The sequence below is a fragment of the Rhinolophus sinicus genome, chromosome 13 (assembly GCF_057876585.1).
Source record: "Rhinolophus sinicus isolate RSI-liver-muscle chromosome 13, RSI-T2T, whole genome shotgun sequence".
In the NCBI taxonomy this organism is placed as follows: Eukaryota; Metazoa; Chordata; class Mammalia; order Chiroptera; family Rhinolophidae; genus Rhinolophus; species Rhinolophus sinicus.
The window spans coordinates 25,807,756-25,821,918 of record NC_142513.1 but is presented as its reverse complement, the minus strand read 5'-3'; the positions used below and the strand labels follow the sequence as shown (position 1 = coordinate 25,821,918).

At 39.7% G+C, this 14,163-nt stretch overlaps 1 protein-coding gene across 9 annotated transcripts in view; it reads right to left on the bottom strand.

Moving 5' to 3' along the window:
- PANK2 (pantothenate kinase 2) overlaps window positions 1–14,163 on the bottom strand; it is a 27,102-nt gene extending 12,939 nt beyond the window's left edge. For 2 of the 9 annotated variants that reach the window (XR_002137519.3, XM_019733745.3), the window contains exons 1-3: window positions 13,422–13,849; window positions 4,812–4,883; window positions 1,869–2,221 (exon numbers count right to left, since the gene is read on the bottom strand). Coding sequence is in view for 4 of the 9 variants with exons in the window: in XM_019733745.3 (XP_019589304.3) it covers window positions 1,869–2,221; window positions 4,812–4,883; window positions 13,422–13,698 (702 nt within the window). In the remaining 5 variants the exon portion in view is untranslated. Of the gene's footprint in view, window positions 1–1,868; window positions 2,222–4,811; window positions 4,884–13,421 lie in introns of those variants that run through there. The other 7 variants (XR_012491260.2, XM_019733746.3, XM_074317732.2 and 4 more) reach the window with 6 other exon arrangements.

The following is a 14,163-nucleotide window of genomic DNA, read 5'->3' as shown; positions in this document are numbered from 1 at the left end:
ATTGCATGCCAAATCAGTATCTCCTTTTGTCCTTCCCATAATTCATGTTATCCTGAAGTGCCCTGCTGTGCTATTATTCCTAATGAATCCTAGAATTGACAATAGTTAGATAACTGAATGCATACGTAGGTCACTTCACTAACACAACTTATGCAACGTTACACCAACATGCAAACTCAACATGTGAGGAAATCTGATTCACATTGAAAAAGAAACAGTAAATTCAATATTTTTAAAACTATTTCACTGTGGCTTATTAAATATTAGTCACTCCTAATAAACAAACAGGATTTGATAGGCATTTCATTTTCATAGTTTTCAAAGATAGAGCTGCTGCATACAAATGAGAAACCCCAACAGCAATTCCCAAGGTCTAACATCCACTTTGCATTCATTCTTTCCTTAGGATTTGCCACACAACGCTGAACCTCTGGTAACAGCCTGAATGGTTTTCAAGTATGTTCCATAGGGTATCTCGGCAGGGTGCTGGATGTGGAGAGGTTTTCTCCTTTATCAGTTGCAGTCCAGCATCTATATGAGGCTTCCACAAAGAAACGGAAAGTTCTTTCCTCCTGCTCCTTCCCATTTACTCACAGGTGGAAAAGAAAACACTGAAAACCAACAATCAAGAGAAATTCAAGCAAAGAATATAAAACCTTGTTTAAAAATTCATTTTTAGGGGTGGCCAGATAGCTCAGTTGGGTTAGAGCACGAGCTCTCAAAACAAGGTTGCAGGTTCAACTCCTGCATGGGATGGTGGGCTGCGCCCCCTGCAGCTAAAGATTGAAACCCACGCCTGGACTTGGAGCTGAGCTGCGCCCTCCACTAGATTGAAGGACAGTCTGACTTGGAGCTGCTGGGCCCCGGAGAAACACACTGTTCCCTAATATTCCCCAATAAAATTTTTTTAAATTCATTTTTAAAATTCAATTCTGTATTATGATTATGGTCAGTTTTGAGAGAAAGTCAGGAGATACAGGACAACGAAAGGACACGGTCACAAATCATACAGTGACACATGGGGGTAAGAAATTTAGAACAACATAGGCAAAGGCAGAATCTCTGGAATAATATTTTCACTGGTGGCATTAAAAACATGGTCAAGATATTTTAAATCTATTATCACCCTGAATGCCAGAGTCTTGTCCAATTCACTTGTCAATTCTCCCACCTACCCCACTATCCACCTTCAAAGGACCTAACCTCAAGGTCTTGCACACAGCGTTCACCGAATGAAACAAAAGCCAGTGTCCACTGGCACTCCCCTTAGTGTCCAGACATGACCCAGAGATGCCTGTTAACAAGTGTGCAGCACACAACACATCAGGAGGCATTTGGGGAGAGGAACCTGCGGTCAACCATCTCCCACTAGTCCTGAGGCCTGAAAACCACTGCTGCTGACCAGAGTTCCTTGATTTTTAAACAGTAAGCCTGCCAAGAAGCAACTGAAGGAGATAAGAGAAACTATACAGCAGAGGAGACTGGAAACAATTTTATGACATAAAATGACATTTTTTAAAATTATTTTTCAATCTCATTGTTAAAGATTTAATGATGTTGTTACTTATAGGTAAGTCCTTGCTCTACGTATCACAGCTTCACTATTTTCCACGCTGAAGAACACAAAATACTATTACTATGCCTTTAGTGGTTCTGATTCTCGACTCATCTGAACGGGGCAAAAAGTAAACTATACAACAATCTTTAGATGGCTAACTTCTGACTATCACTAATTTACATTTAACCTTATTTCCACTCAAGAAAATTCAAGTTCCATTAGAGATGGAAATAAGTCCACCTCTTGTTACTGGTATTATTTTTAACAATCAGATTACCATAAATTGTATATAAGCTAAAAAAATGCATACTGTGAGAAAATCCTGCTCAAATTTGTACGCTCCACCTCCAGTGGCACAAAAGACAGTGTGGAGACTCGAGAAGTTTTTATCTCTGCCCATTTGAATAAAAGCAGGCATGTCATGAGTGGGAAAGCGTATAAAGTGCAGATTGCCTTTACGTCCACACAGAGTCAGGTCCTTCAGCTCCAGGTGCACGTCCCGAATACCCGTGGACCCATAAGCCACATTGGAGGTCAGGTACTTCCGAATGCTTTTAAGACTTTCCACTTCTTCCTCTTCTTCTTCAGCAGTGATATCTTTGGGTTCAAAATAAACCAGCTTGACCAGGGTTCCTCCAATATCCAAGCCAAACCATGGAAAAACTAAATGGGAAAGAAAAAAAAGTCAGAACACCTTTTTCATGAAAACTAAATTTACACTTACTAGATTAGCAATGTATTTCATACCCTGAGGTTTCCAAAGACTAATATAAACAAAAAGGTTTTGGAGAGAAGAAATATGATTCTGTCTGATTTGGAAGCACACCTAAAAAACATTACAAAGATCAGTAAGAAAAACATCAGAATACTGAGCCAATCCAACCCTCTTCTACACACAACCCAAAGTACACTATGAAACACTGAAAAACAACAAAATGACTAACCAGGAACCTCAACTCTGGGGGGAAAAAAAAAGAATGAGAGTGAAAACTTTCATCCTTCCCTTTGGCTCACAGAAAAATGTTGAGACTTTTCAGAGCTCTGGTTTAGCACTCAAACTAGGAGTAAAGGAAATTCCCAACCCTAAGCAACATAAGCTTCAGTGTTCAATTTCTCTCAAAACCTGATTTCCTAAAAAAGAAAGGTTTCAATGGACTTCATTGGAACAGATGTTTCAAAGTTAGTATGTTACCGAAAAACCCTTCCCAAAAAATGGCTTCAGGAGATTGGGATCAAGATAACTGAATAGATTATACATGACTTCCCCTCCCACCTTAAATCCTAGAAATGACTAAAGATACAGATTTATTGATATATTATTTTCTAAAATGTTTCTGGGAAAACAGTGATATTACCAGCAGAACTAGGTTGATAAAGGCAGTAACTGTACAGAAAGAGGAATGCTATAAAAACTGACAGCAGCTTAGAAAGTGAGGGGAGCATAGGGGTGTTCTATCCAGGTTATAGATGGGGTAGCAGCAACGGGGAAACAGGAGCTGGGGTGCAGTCATGGGTGAGCTGCTGTGGCAATGCATTTGTTGCAACTGGACAGACCAGCCACTTCCCTCTACTGAGAACCACTCCCCAACTCCCCTCCCCAACTCCCCTCCCCAACTCCCCTCCCCAACTCCCCTCCCCAACTCCCCTCCCCAACTCCCCTCCCCAACTCCCCTCCCCAACTCCCCTCCCCAACTCCCCTCCCCAACTCCCCTCCGGCCCGACAGAGGCAGTCTTCACTGAGCACAGGCACTTGCGCCCTGGTAGCTACTATTACCCAGAAGAAATGAGTGTCCACTTCTGGCCATATATCGCATCTCTTCTCTACAATGCATCTTACAGACTGGTAAACAGACACTGCCTCCACTGACAGGAAAACAGCAATCCTCAAACCAGAGATGATCACTTTACAAACTAGAATCACCAAAAGGGAAATCAACACCACAAAAACAAGAAGCTAAACATCTGAAGAAAGACAGGAACAAACAGGAGACTTAATAATCATAAATATCCTCAGAGGTAAAATGAGATCTCATCCACGAAAAATGAGTAAGCTATTATTTAAAAAAATGAGAAATTAAGAAATGATTACCAGCTGTGGTTGTGGCTGCAAGAATCTACACATATGATAAAATTATATAGAAGTAAATCACATACACAAAAGAGTTTATGTAAAACAGGTTAAGATATAAAGAAGATCTGTGAACTATATCAGTGCTAATTTCAAAACCAAAAGGAGAGCTTTCAAAACCAAAAGAAAAAGGGACAGACTACTATAGCTGAATCTCCATAGGGGAATCCATTTATATGAAACTCTAGAAAATGCAAGCTAATCATTTCTGCACCTGCAGACCACAGGCTGGGGAAGAGAGGGAGGAAGGACTGCACGGGCAGGAGAAAACTTCCCGTGGTAACACAAACCTTGATGGTTGGGGTGAGGGGGGAGCTTCATGGGTATACGAGCACATATCTGTCAAAATGCATGAAATTGTGTATTTTAAATGGATGTAGTTTACTGTATGAAAATTATACCTCAATAAAGATACTTGTACAAAAGAAAAAAAATAAGAAAAATTTCCAAAATAAAGCTTAGCAAAAATACATTTAACAACAAAATAGTCACACACAAAAAAAAAAAACAGAAAACTAAGAAATTCTCCCAAAATAATGCCTCTTGAGTATGAAGGAAAGGTAGCTATATAGAAAGCACACAGAACCAGAGAGTCTAATATCTATCTTATGAGTCCTAGGAATTTTCTGGGGCAGATAGGGGAGGGAGGACATTCATCATCAGTTGAAAGATCCACTGTTAAGTGTTAAACAGAATCAATTAGCGGAGAAAGGGGAGACGTGGACACATGGTATTGCAATTTCAGGAAATCCTGAAAATTTCCAAAGGAAAAAATGAATTCCTATAAGGATAAATAAATCACATACAGGTAACATTAGACTTCATCAGGGACACAGGGGCTAGAAGACAATGAAGGGGCAATAACTTCGAAGTTATAAGGAAAAAGATTTTGAAACTCATCTCCAGACAAATCAGGTTTCAAGAGGCAATGCAAAAGAAATTTTCACACATGAAAGAGGCTCAACATTTACTACGCAAAAACCTTCTCTGATAGAATTAGTAGATACACTCCAATACCAATTTAAAAAGCATACAAGATACGAGCTATAAGAAACAATAACAAGCAAAAGAAGCCATAGATGCTGACTTTTAGAAAAATAAGTAATCTGCAACTAAAATACTTACATGATTTCAACACAGGAAGTAGAAGAGGGAAGAGAAAGGAGAGGGAAGTGAAAGCAAGCAACAGGTCTGTCTCTGTTGGAGAAAAGATACAGATCCTCATTAATTCTAAACAAGAATACAGACGTGACAATAGAGGCATTAAAAATACATAGGTAAACTCCAGAAGAAGAGAATGAACATATGACCCTCAAACAAGTAGGGAAAAAAAAAAATCAGTTCAAAAATGAAGAAAAAAGCATGGTATGGTAAATACAAAATTAAAAGTGACAAGAATGAACGCAAACATATCAGTAATCACAAATAGGTCAAATTTCGTTCCAGATTGAAGAGGAAATTCAACTATATGCTTACATTAAAAAGTACATCTAAAACAAGATTATTCGAGTAGATTAAAGGTAAATAAATGGTAAAATACCACAACAGAGTCCCATCGTATGAGTTGGATGCTTTAAGATAAAAACAGCTTTCAGTCAAAAGTACTACTTTCACATCAAAATCTACAGCACTTCACTGGAGACTGACAGAGCAGCTGACTTACATTTAGGAACCATGGTATTATAAAAGGCAAACTCATGTTTCAAGACCAGCACTGCACTTAACAGGGATTATGCTCACAAAATGAGATGCCCCTCCAAAGAGTGATCTACCAAGGAAGTGAGATACACAACTTTCATCCCTACACTTATTCCCAATTATATACGTATTCACTGAATCAGTGGGTACAAATCACTGGCACCATTTACTTAAACAGATATGCCACATTTATATAGTTGAATTTGGGTAAGCAAAATAAATGCCTGGACAATGCTACTTCACTGTTATCAAGCAAATATTAACAGAAAGCAAATACAATACTAAGAGACTAAACAGAATTCAAGCAAACAAAAAGCATGAAAAGTGGACAAAAAAGAATTATGTCACATGCATAAAAAAGTGTAACTGATAGGATCCTAACACATGCTTCAAAAAATATTAAAAATAAGTTAACAAATCAGTGTAAGAATGACATAGGCCTCAAATTTGCACACACACACACAAAATAAAGGTATACAGAGGATTTGACTATCAGTTAACAAGGTGATCTATTAAACACAAATGTAACTGTATCAAAAAACCAAATATACTTTCCTTTCAAATATCCATAAACCATTCACAAAAATTAAGTGCATTAGCTTTATAAAAACCTCAAATTCCAAAGTACAAAAACAAACCACATTCACTTTCCACAATACCTTAAAATGAGAAATTAATCCAACAGACACAAAGAAATAAATCTATCCACCTGGAAAATTTTAAACCCACTATTATTAACTCTGAGATTAAAGAGAAATCAAAACATAATTTATTTTAAAATGGATGACAATGAGAACACTATATATCAAAAACAGTATGATACACCCAAGGTGACACGCAAAGAGAAACTTCTAGCCTTAAATGTTTATCAGATGTATTCAAAAAGAAGAAAGCCTGAACAAAAGGGAATGTCACATACAATTTTAAATGCTAGAAAAATAAAACAGACCAAATAGACCCAAAACAAGCAGCAGGAAGTCATTAAAGATAAAAGCAAGGTGTAAATGAAATTAGAAAAACATCACTGTTGTGAACAAAGCCACAGTAAGGCTGATCAATAAAATCAAGCTTTGAAAAAGCTATCAAAACAGATAAATTTCTGGTTAGTATATCCAAGAAAAAAAGGATATAGCTTTTCTTTCTTTAAAAAAAGATCAAAGAAGATGAAAGAGTACGTAACAGATTATACAAATAAACCAATATACAACTTTAAAACAATAAGTTTAAAATGGAAACTAAACAGAGGATTAGCTAGAAAAACTAGTGTACAAAATGTGGCCCAAGATGAGGTAGAAAACACAGAAATCAGAATTACTGAACATTTTGAAAAAGTAGTCAAACATCTACCACCCGAACAACAAAAAAGCACCAGGTCCCCAATGGTTTCCAGGCAAACCTATAAAAGCTTCTAGGGCACAGAAAAATCTAGAATGAGTCTCAAGTCATTCTAACCTCATATCAAATTAGAAAAGAATCCCACAACACAAATGCAAAAACATGAAATTATTAAACAATAGAATAGAGCTCTGCAGCAGGAGTAATAACCGTGGCCAACACGGATACTTCTCAGGAATGCAAGGATGGTTTTCACATTAGAAGTTCCAATTAATGAGGCTTGCTTACATTAGTAAATTGGAGAAAAACCGTGATTATCTCAAGCTTCCTAAAAATTAAGAAAAATCAATTAAACCAACAGAATAAAAAAATTTTTTAAGTATTTGGGTACAAAAAAATACAAATACCAATAGCTTTTTCCCTATAATAAGCAAAACCACAAGAAAATGACAAAAAAAAAAGTCATGCATAACAAAAGCCATAAAATATTTAGAAATAAACTTAATACTAACTATGTATGATAGCTATTAAAATGGCATGTTGAAAGACAGCAATAGGAAGATACACCCTGTTCCAAGAAGGAAAATTATTTATTAAAATGTCAATTCTCCCCAAATTAACCTAACAATGTCAATACAATTCTAAAGAGAACACTGTGTTTGACTCCCCAGCAGCCATTCCACCTCAGTCCCAAGGAAGTACTGATTTTTTTACACCAATAGAAATTCCATTCCATAACAGGCCTAACCAACCTGGCATGACTCATGCACCTACAAGAAGAAAAAAAAGTTTCTTCACTCTTAAAAAAGCAACAGTGCTGGATATAATTGAAGCAAGGAGATTCAACTCCTATTTTCCTACTAGCAGTCCCATTCTTTGACTGTCAACTTTAGGATGATGCCACCCTAGTGGATAGCAAAGAATCGACATACCACTCCCCCAACAAACACATCACATCAACAGGATTGGAATCTTTAGTTATGGACATACCTAAAACCAATGGAAGATTTTGTAATGCTTAAAGCAAATTTAGCCTTAATCCTGTTTCCTTCGAATAAAAAACTGAAAAATTAGTAATATATGGCAATTGTTTTAAATGATCATCTATTAAGAGCCAAACACTATAAGAGAATTTTACTGTATAACTTACTTATTTAAATGTTTACAATGGCCAAAATGTTTACAATGGGTACTATAATCACCCTACTTTACAGATTAAGAAATAAGTACAAAAGAGCCCAAGGTCACAGTAAAGGAAAGGTAGAGGTGGGACTCAAAACCAAGATTTCCTAAGTCCTTTCACAAGTATCTTTTCACAAGTGACTACACACACAAACCTAAAAGCACAGAATACATATTCTTTAGTAAGAAAACAAAATTAAAAAGCAGTTGAATAAAATTCACATACTTTAGATAAATAGATTAAGAACATGTAAGGAAAAGTAATTCAGTTCATATCCTTGTTACACATTTAATGGTTTCTGGTTTCTTCTCTGCACTACTGATCAGACTGTTTACATATCCAAGAACTAATAGGCCTGGGGGTGGGGGGGGGGGTCCATTAGACACATGCTCTCTGATAAATGGCTGAGGGAATCATCTCAGGCCATGCAAGTCTGTTATTTATAAACATTCACCCTGTCCAAAGGGGCTTAGATTCCAATCACTGACTGTGAGACTACCGATATACTATATAAAAGAATACCTATTCAAAACACTATGTGTTTCTGAATGGAGAAGTAAAAGAAAAAGGAATTCTTGCTATACCATCACATTCCTCATATCTCACCAACAGTATGAGTGAGTTCTTCCATTAACTTTCATAAACATTTTAGTCTGTTTTGCGGCCCTTAGCATATTTCCTGATATTAAGACCTCCAAAGTACTGTCTAGACAATCTATACTTGACTTCAGACACATTTCTAAAAAGAATTTAAACTCTCCCTCAGATTATTTCTATAAAACCATCTATAGCACAATGTCTCATAACAGGTCCCAACTGAAATGCTTTCCAATGGGAAATACATGGTTCATAAAAATGTGCTCAATTTTCTAACATTATGAAGTGTATCTTTACCAGACCACACGTGGTTAGAATACTGCAAACCCAAACCCTATGCTGGAGGCAGCAATCCTTGTCCTCACATTAAAAAGATATACCTCAACAACAATTATTCTTAGTAACAAGGGTTTTAACTCTGGGACTAGATACTTATAAAATACTATGTTATAAAATCAGTCGGCTAAATAATAAACTTTACATGGCTAAATAATAAACTTTACATGGCTAAATAATAAACTTTACATTCGGGAAATATAAGCACACCAAACCTAATAGACTACTAAAAAAACGCAAGATGGCTTTCACTTTTAGACAGCAAAATTTAAGCCATTATTTTAAAAAGGGGTTTTCACATCCTAGTCATTCTCACGGTCATAAATTGACAAAGGAAAGTGCCTGAAGAAAAAGATACCAAGTTATGAACCTAAAAAATGCTCACTAAGTTATAAACTTAAGCCCAAGGAATATCACTGATCTTTTAAATGACGTGTTAAAATAGCCATTCTTTCCATTGCCTGAAAAAGTCCTCTCCAACAGCCTATAGTCTATTATCTTGCTCCTTCCCTCTCCTTTTAACATAAGTTTAAGCAAATATTTTTAACAGCACACATCTCTTCTTGCTTACAGTCCCTCTAGATAAAGACGGCAGGGATGCCAACCCTGAACAATCATATTATCTAAATGCATGATTCATACGTTAGGTCCCTAAAATAACATACCGTACCATTTTATACAGCTACATAATTGGACTATTTTTAGACCCTGCTTATTAATGTTTTGTATTTGTTATACATCCAAGAGGGGCCATGTTTACTTTGATTGCATCTAAAGTTGGTAAAACAATAGGTCAAAAAGTATCTTTTTCCATTTTGTCTCTCAAAAATGAGTTACACAGCAATAGAAATCTAACTCCCCCGCCCCCCAAGCTCCCCAGTGGGCAGCCCTTCCTAATTCCCTAACTGAAGATGTAACACTGTATCTGATAAAGGGCAGTCTTCTGGGGCCCCCCCCCCGCACCAGTTCCATTCTGCCAACACTGATACCCTTCCAAAAGCCAAGGAAAAACAATCCATTTTCTAGTTTAGTATTTTTCAAGCTACAAACAAAAGCTTTATTTTCTAAACTAATGGCGATTAAGGATAGTCCATGATTGGGATGAGCCCCAAATCAGTAAGTCCCAAAGACGTTCCAGGCAGCTACAGCATGTTTGGGAGTCACCTTGCAAGATCCAGCTCATCGCCACACTGCCATGGAGCACTCTGATCCCAGTTTCCACACCTCCTGCACATCTGCTACACATCTGGCGCCCTTGATCAAAATGCATGTTCTCTTGTTACATGAGTGTATACATTTGTCAAAATTGTACATTTTACTGGATGTAATTATGCCTCATTACAATTTTTTAAATTATAAGATGCATGTTCTTAGACCCTCTTGTAGATGTGAAGAGTTTTTTTAAGTTTCTGAGTGATTCCACGTGAGACCACTGCTCTGGATTACATTATGTGTACCTTCACCTATTCCAAGATGGAGAAAGTCAAGAACACTGGGTCTGAACTCAGACACCCAGAATCAAAACAGCTCCAGTACTAACTCACTATATGTGCTTGGACAAAGGGACAATTTTACTGAGTCCGTTTCCTTATCTGGAAACTGGGAATAAAACACACCTACCTCACAAAGTAATTGTGAGACTTTTAAATGAGACTTTTATAAAATATTTGGCATAGTGTCTAAACACAAACAAGTAAGCACTCTATTACCATCTTTAGCATATTTGTTTCCATTATTTTAAATCAATCTTTATTTGGTATTTCTCTTAATCCTATGAGACATACTCCACCTAATCTAAACTTTTAAAGAACTTCTCAGTCACACACATGCCTAGCTAGTCTCATCCCTAATGACAGTGATGCATTAAGTCTGGGATAGGGACAGATTTGGGAATCACACTGCTCTAGGCAAAACATGACTATAACCAGAGCCCACAAGAATTCCTATGATAAACTGAATATATAGCTCCTTCTAGTTTCAAATGACAACTAGTTTCCTACCTTTAGATAAGTAGTGTAATGACACTGGAACAACGTTTTCTAACCTCAAAAGGTGACTCCACCCCATACCAAATCTCCCAACAAGAAACACAGAAATATTTAGTCTTTGTTGAATTTTCTCAGTTAAGACTAAAGAAGAATTGTCCCTTAAACAAGAGAGGGGTAGAGGCAATGACAACCACAAAATCAAAAATCTGTATAACTTCTGACTGCCCAAAAACTTAGTTGTCCCTCATTATTTAAGGGGGATTTGTTCCAGGACTCCCTATAGATACCAAAATAAGAGGATGCTCAAGTCCCCTATATAAAATGGCACAAACTAATGCAGTCAGCCCTCCCCATCTGTGGGTGAAAAATTCTGCGGGTACTTATTGAAAAATTCCTTGTGTAAATGGACCCGTGCAGATCAAACCCATGTCGTTCCAGGGTCAACTGTATATTCTTGAAGAGTTCAGCAGCCAACACGCTGCCTCTCCATCTAGCAGGTGCACCTTGGCACAGTACAGAAAGAGCAAATGGGAGGAAGAACAAGACCTTGTTTAATTTTTTTAGCGGGTCTCATTATCTGAGACACCAAACAGCAGACAACAAAAAAAATCATACATGAATATTCATCTTATATAAAAGAAGTTTCAAAACCACCTTAAGTACTCCCCCCGATACAGTCTAAACCAGTGTGTTTCAGAGTGGTCTTTGAGTACCTGTATCTAAGTGATATGATGAGCTTCTTAACCCTCTCCAGATCCTGATTCAAAAGAGAGAACTGGACCCAGGCAGGGAATCCGCATTTTTAACTCCCCAGGTCATTTTTATGCTCAAAATTTGGAAGTAGCTAGAAATGTTCACCTCAAATAAGAGAACCTTGAACACAAAAGATAATGATTATGCTTGATCATATAACAATGAAGAAATAGCTACTGGAACATAACCATTTATAAATATAAAGCACAGTGGTTAAGAGCAGATGCTATGAAGCTAAAATTCCTGAGTTTACAGTTCTATTCCACCACTCACTAGCTATTTAACACTGGGCAAATGTGCCCCAGTTTTCTCATCTGTAAAATGAAATACTACCACCTACCTCAGAGTTGTGAAGGCTAATGAGTTACTAAAGCTCTCAGAATAGTGCCTGAAAAAAAATTTTTAATTAAAAAAAAAATTTTAGAGTGCCTGACCCGTGCAAACACCCAAAATACAATACTTATTTAGAATCCTGTGGCTAATGGCCACAAACAGCTGGCTATGTGGCTGGCTAGATTCTCATTTGCTGAATGAATCTCTGGCATGTGCATCCATATCCAAAGATATAGTAGAAAACGATTTAGGAACTAATGTTTTGTATTGCTGAAAAATCAGGTGTTTCTCAAATAAAATACAAACCAGATAATTGGCTCTAAAAATGGTATAGGTCGAAAGTGGATAATCTAGTTTCCAAATTTCTTTCAAGAGGATAGGAAAAGACAACAGAATTGAAAACTCCCAAACTTTTCATAGCAAAATAGGGATACTGCATTTAATCATCCAAATCCTGTAAGTCAAAAGCAAAGCAACTGGGTGGTTGGACTAAGGTACAAGACCATCCAATAAAGACACTCATCTTGCCACGTCCTCTCACTCTCATGATCTGCATTTAAAACAAGTTTATTTCCTGAAACAGGAATCTTGGTACAACAGCTAGGAAAAAAAATCTAACCGTATGTAAAATGTCACTATATTGTAGGGCTCATAAAAGTATTAGGACAATGGATACTTCCAACAATAGTAATGCCTACTAAACAGACGACCTGAAATGAAGACCTATACTGGGGAGAAAATATTTGGACTAAATTTGAAGACAGAAAAAAAATCCTAATAATAAAACGGAGAAATCGATTCTCTAGGAAGAGCGTGTGCAACTCCCAAGGCGAGATTCAGAAAAAATATCGTTTTCCCTCAAAAAAGAAAAAAAGCCTTAATGCCCAGAACGCTACAACCCAGAATCGTGAGTATCAGGCAAATAGATGTAAAGAAAATAAAGGAGGTGTCTGGGTGAGAAATGACCCGAATTCTCACGGGAAGAAAAGCAGCCAAAGCTTAGTGCACAGAACACGGAATCCAGTTTTAGGCCTGCAGCAACTCAGGGGGCAGTTCACCATTTTCCAGTAAGCTCGAAATCTCCAGATAAACAGGATTTAACATCTCAGAGAGCGGCTCTTGAAAACCCACGGAAGACAGACACTGGGGATTCAAAGGATTTGGGGGGAAGGGAAGCGGTGGAAATAAGTCAAAAAAAGCCTTCTCCAAGATAAAAATCATGTGACTTTCTGGCAAAGAACTCCCAAGGAGCTAAGAGGGAGTTGGGGTCTGGAAGAGGGCCCTCCACTCCGACAACCAGCGAGCGCGGACAATGCACTCGAAGGCCGGGAGGAGATCGAACCCCGAAGCCCCCGCGTTTGAGGACCCCAGGCCTCCAGCCGGGTTCCTGCCCACGCACCAATCTGGGACCACCATGAGGGGGCACTGTCTCCGCGCCCGCGAGCGGGAAAAACGGCGGCCGGACCGGAAGAGGGCAGAGCTAACCGCGAGGGCGCCCCGCCCGGCACTTACGCGGCCGCTTCTTCCTAAGGCTTTCCACGCGTTGGCGGGAGACCGAGGTAGGGCCGCTGTAGGAGCCGGGTCGGTCCCGCCTTACGCCCTCCGCCGAGGCCGAGGCCGAGGCTGAGGCCCCGACCGCGGGTGCCGACGCGCTGTTCGCCCGGCGCCGCAGCGGCTCCTGCCGCCGCCCATCGAGCCCTCCGGGCGTCGACTCACGGGTCGACGAGGGGGAAGTAGCGGCGGCGCTGCCGTGGCGCTCCATAGGTGCGCCGAACCGGCCTGCTCCCATCCGCTGCAGCCACCGCTGCCGCCCGAGCCAGGCCCCCAGCGCAGGACCCCCTCCTTGCCTCCTCCGCGGCAGTCCAGCCGGAGCAGAGGCGCACCCTCGGCCAGCCGTCTCTTCCGTTGCGCCAACGCGCAGCAAACCAATCCCAACAGGCTGGGGGCGGCCTGAAATCCTTGTGTCCAATCGGCTCCCTGACTCGAGGCAGACTGACCGCGCCTCCGTCCAATGAGACGTTCACAGGACAGAGTGGGGTGGAGGGTGGCGGGGGAAGGGATCCGAGGTCGGCTGAGGAGGAGAAGGCGGTGTGGCTGAGAGGCGAGTGATGGCGGCGCTGCCCAATGGACGCGTGGGTGGAGGGACCCGCGCCTCCTCCTCCCCTGCGCGCCCGCCCGCACGGGTGGACAGGTCGGCGCCCCAGGTCCCCAGAGCTCTCCCGGGACGCCGCCGCGCGCCCCCGGGTCCCGCCCC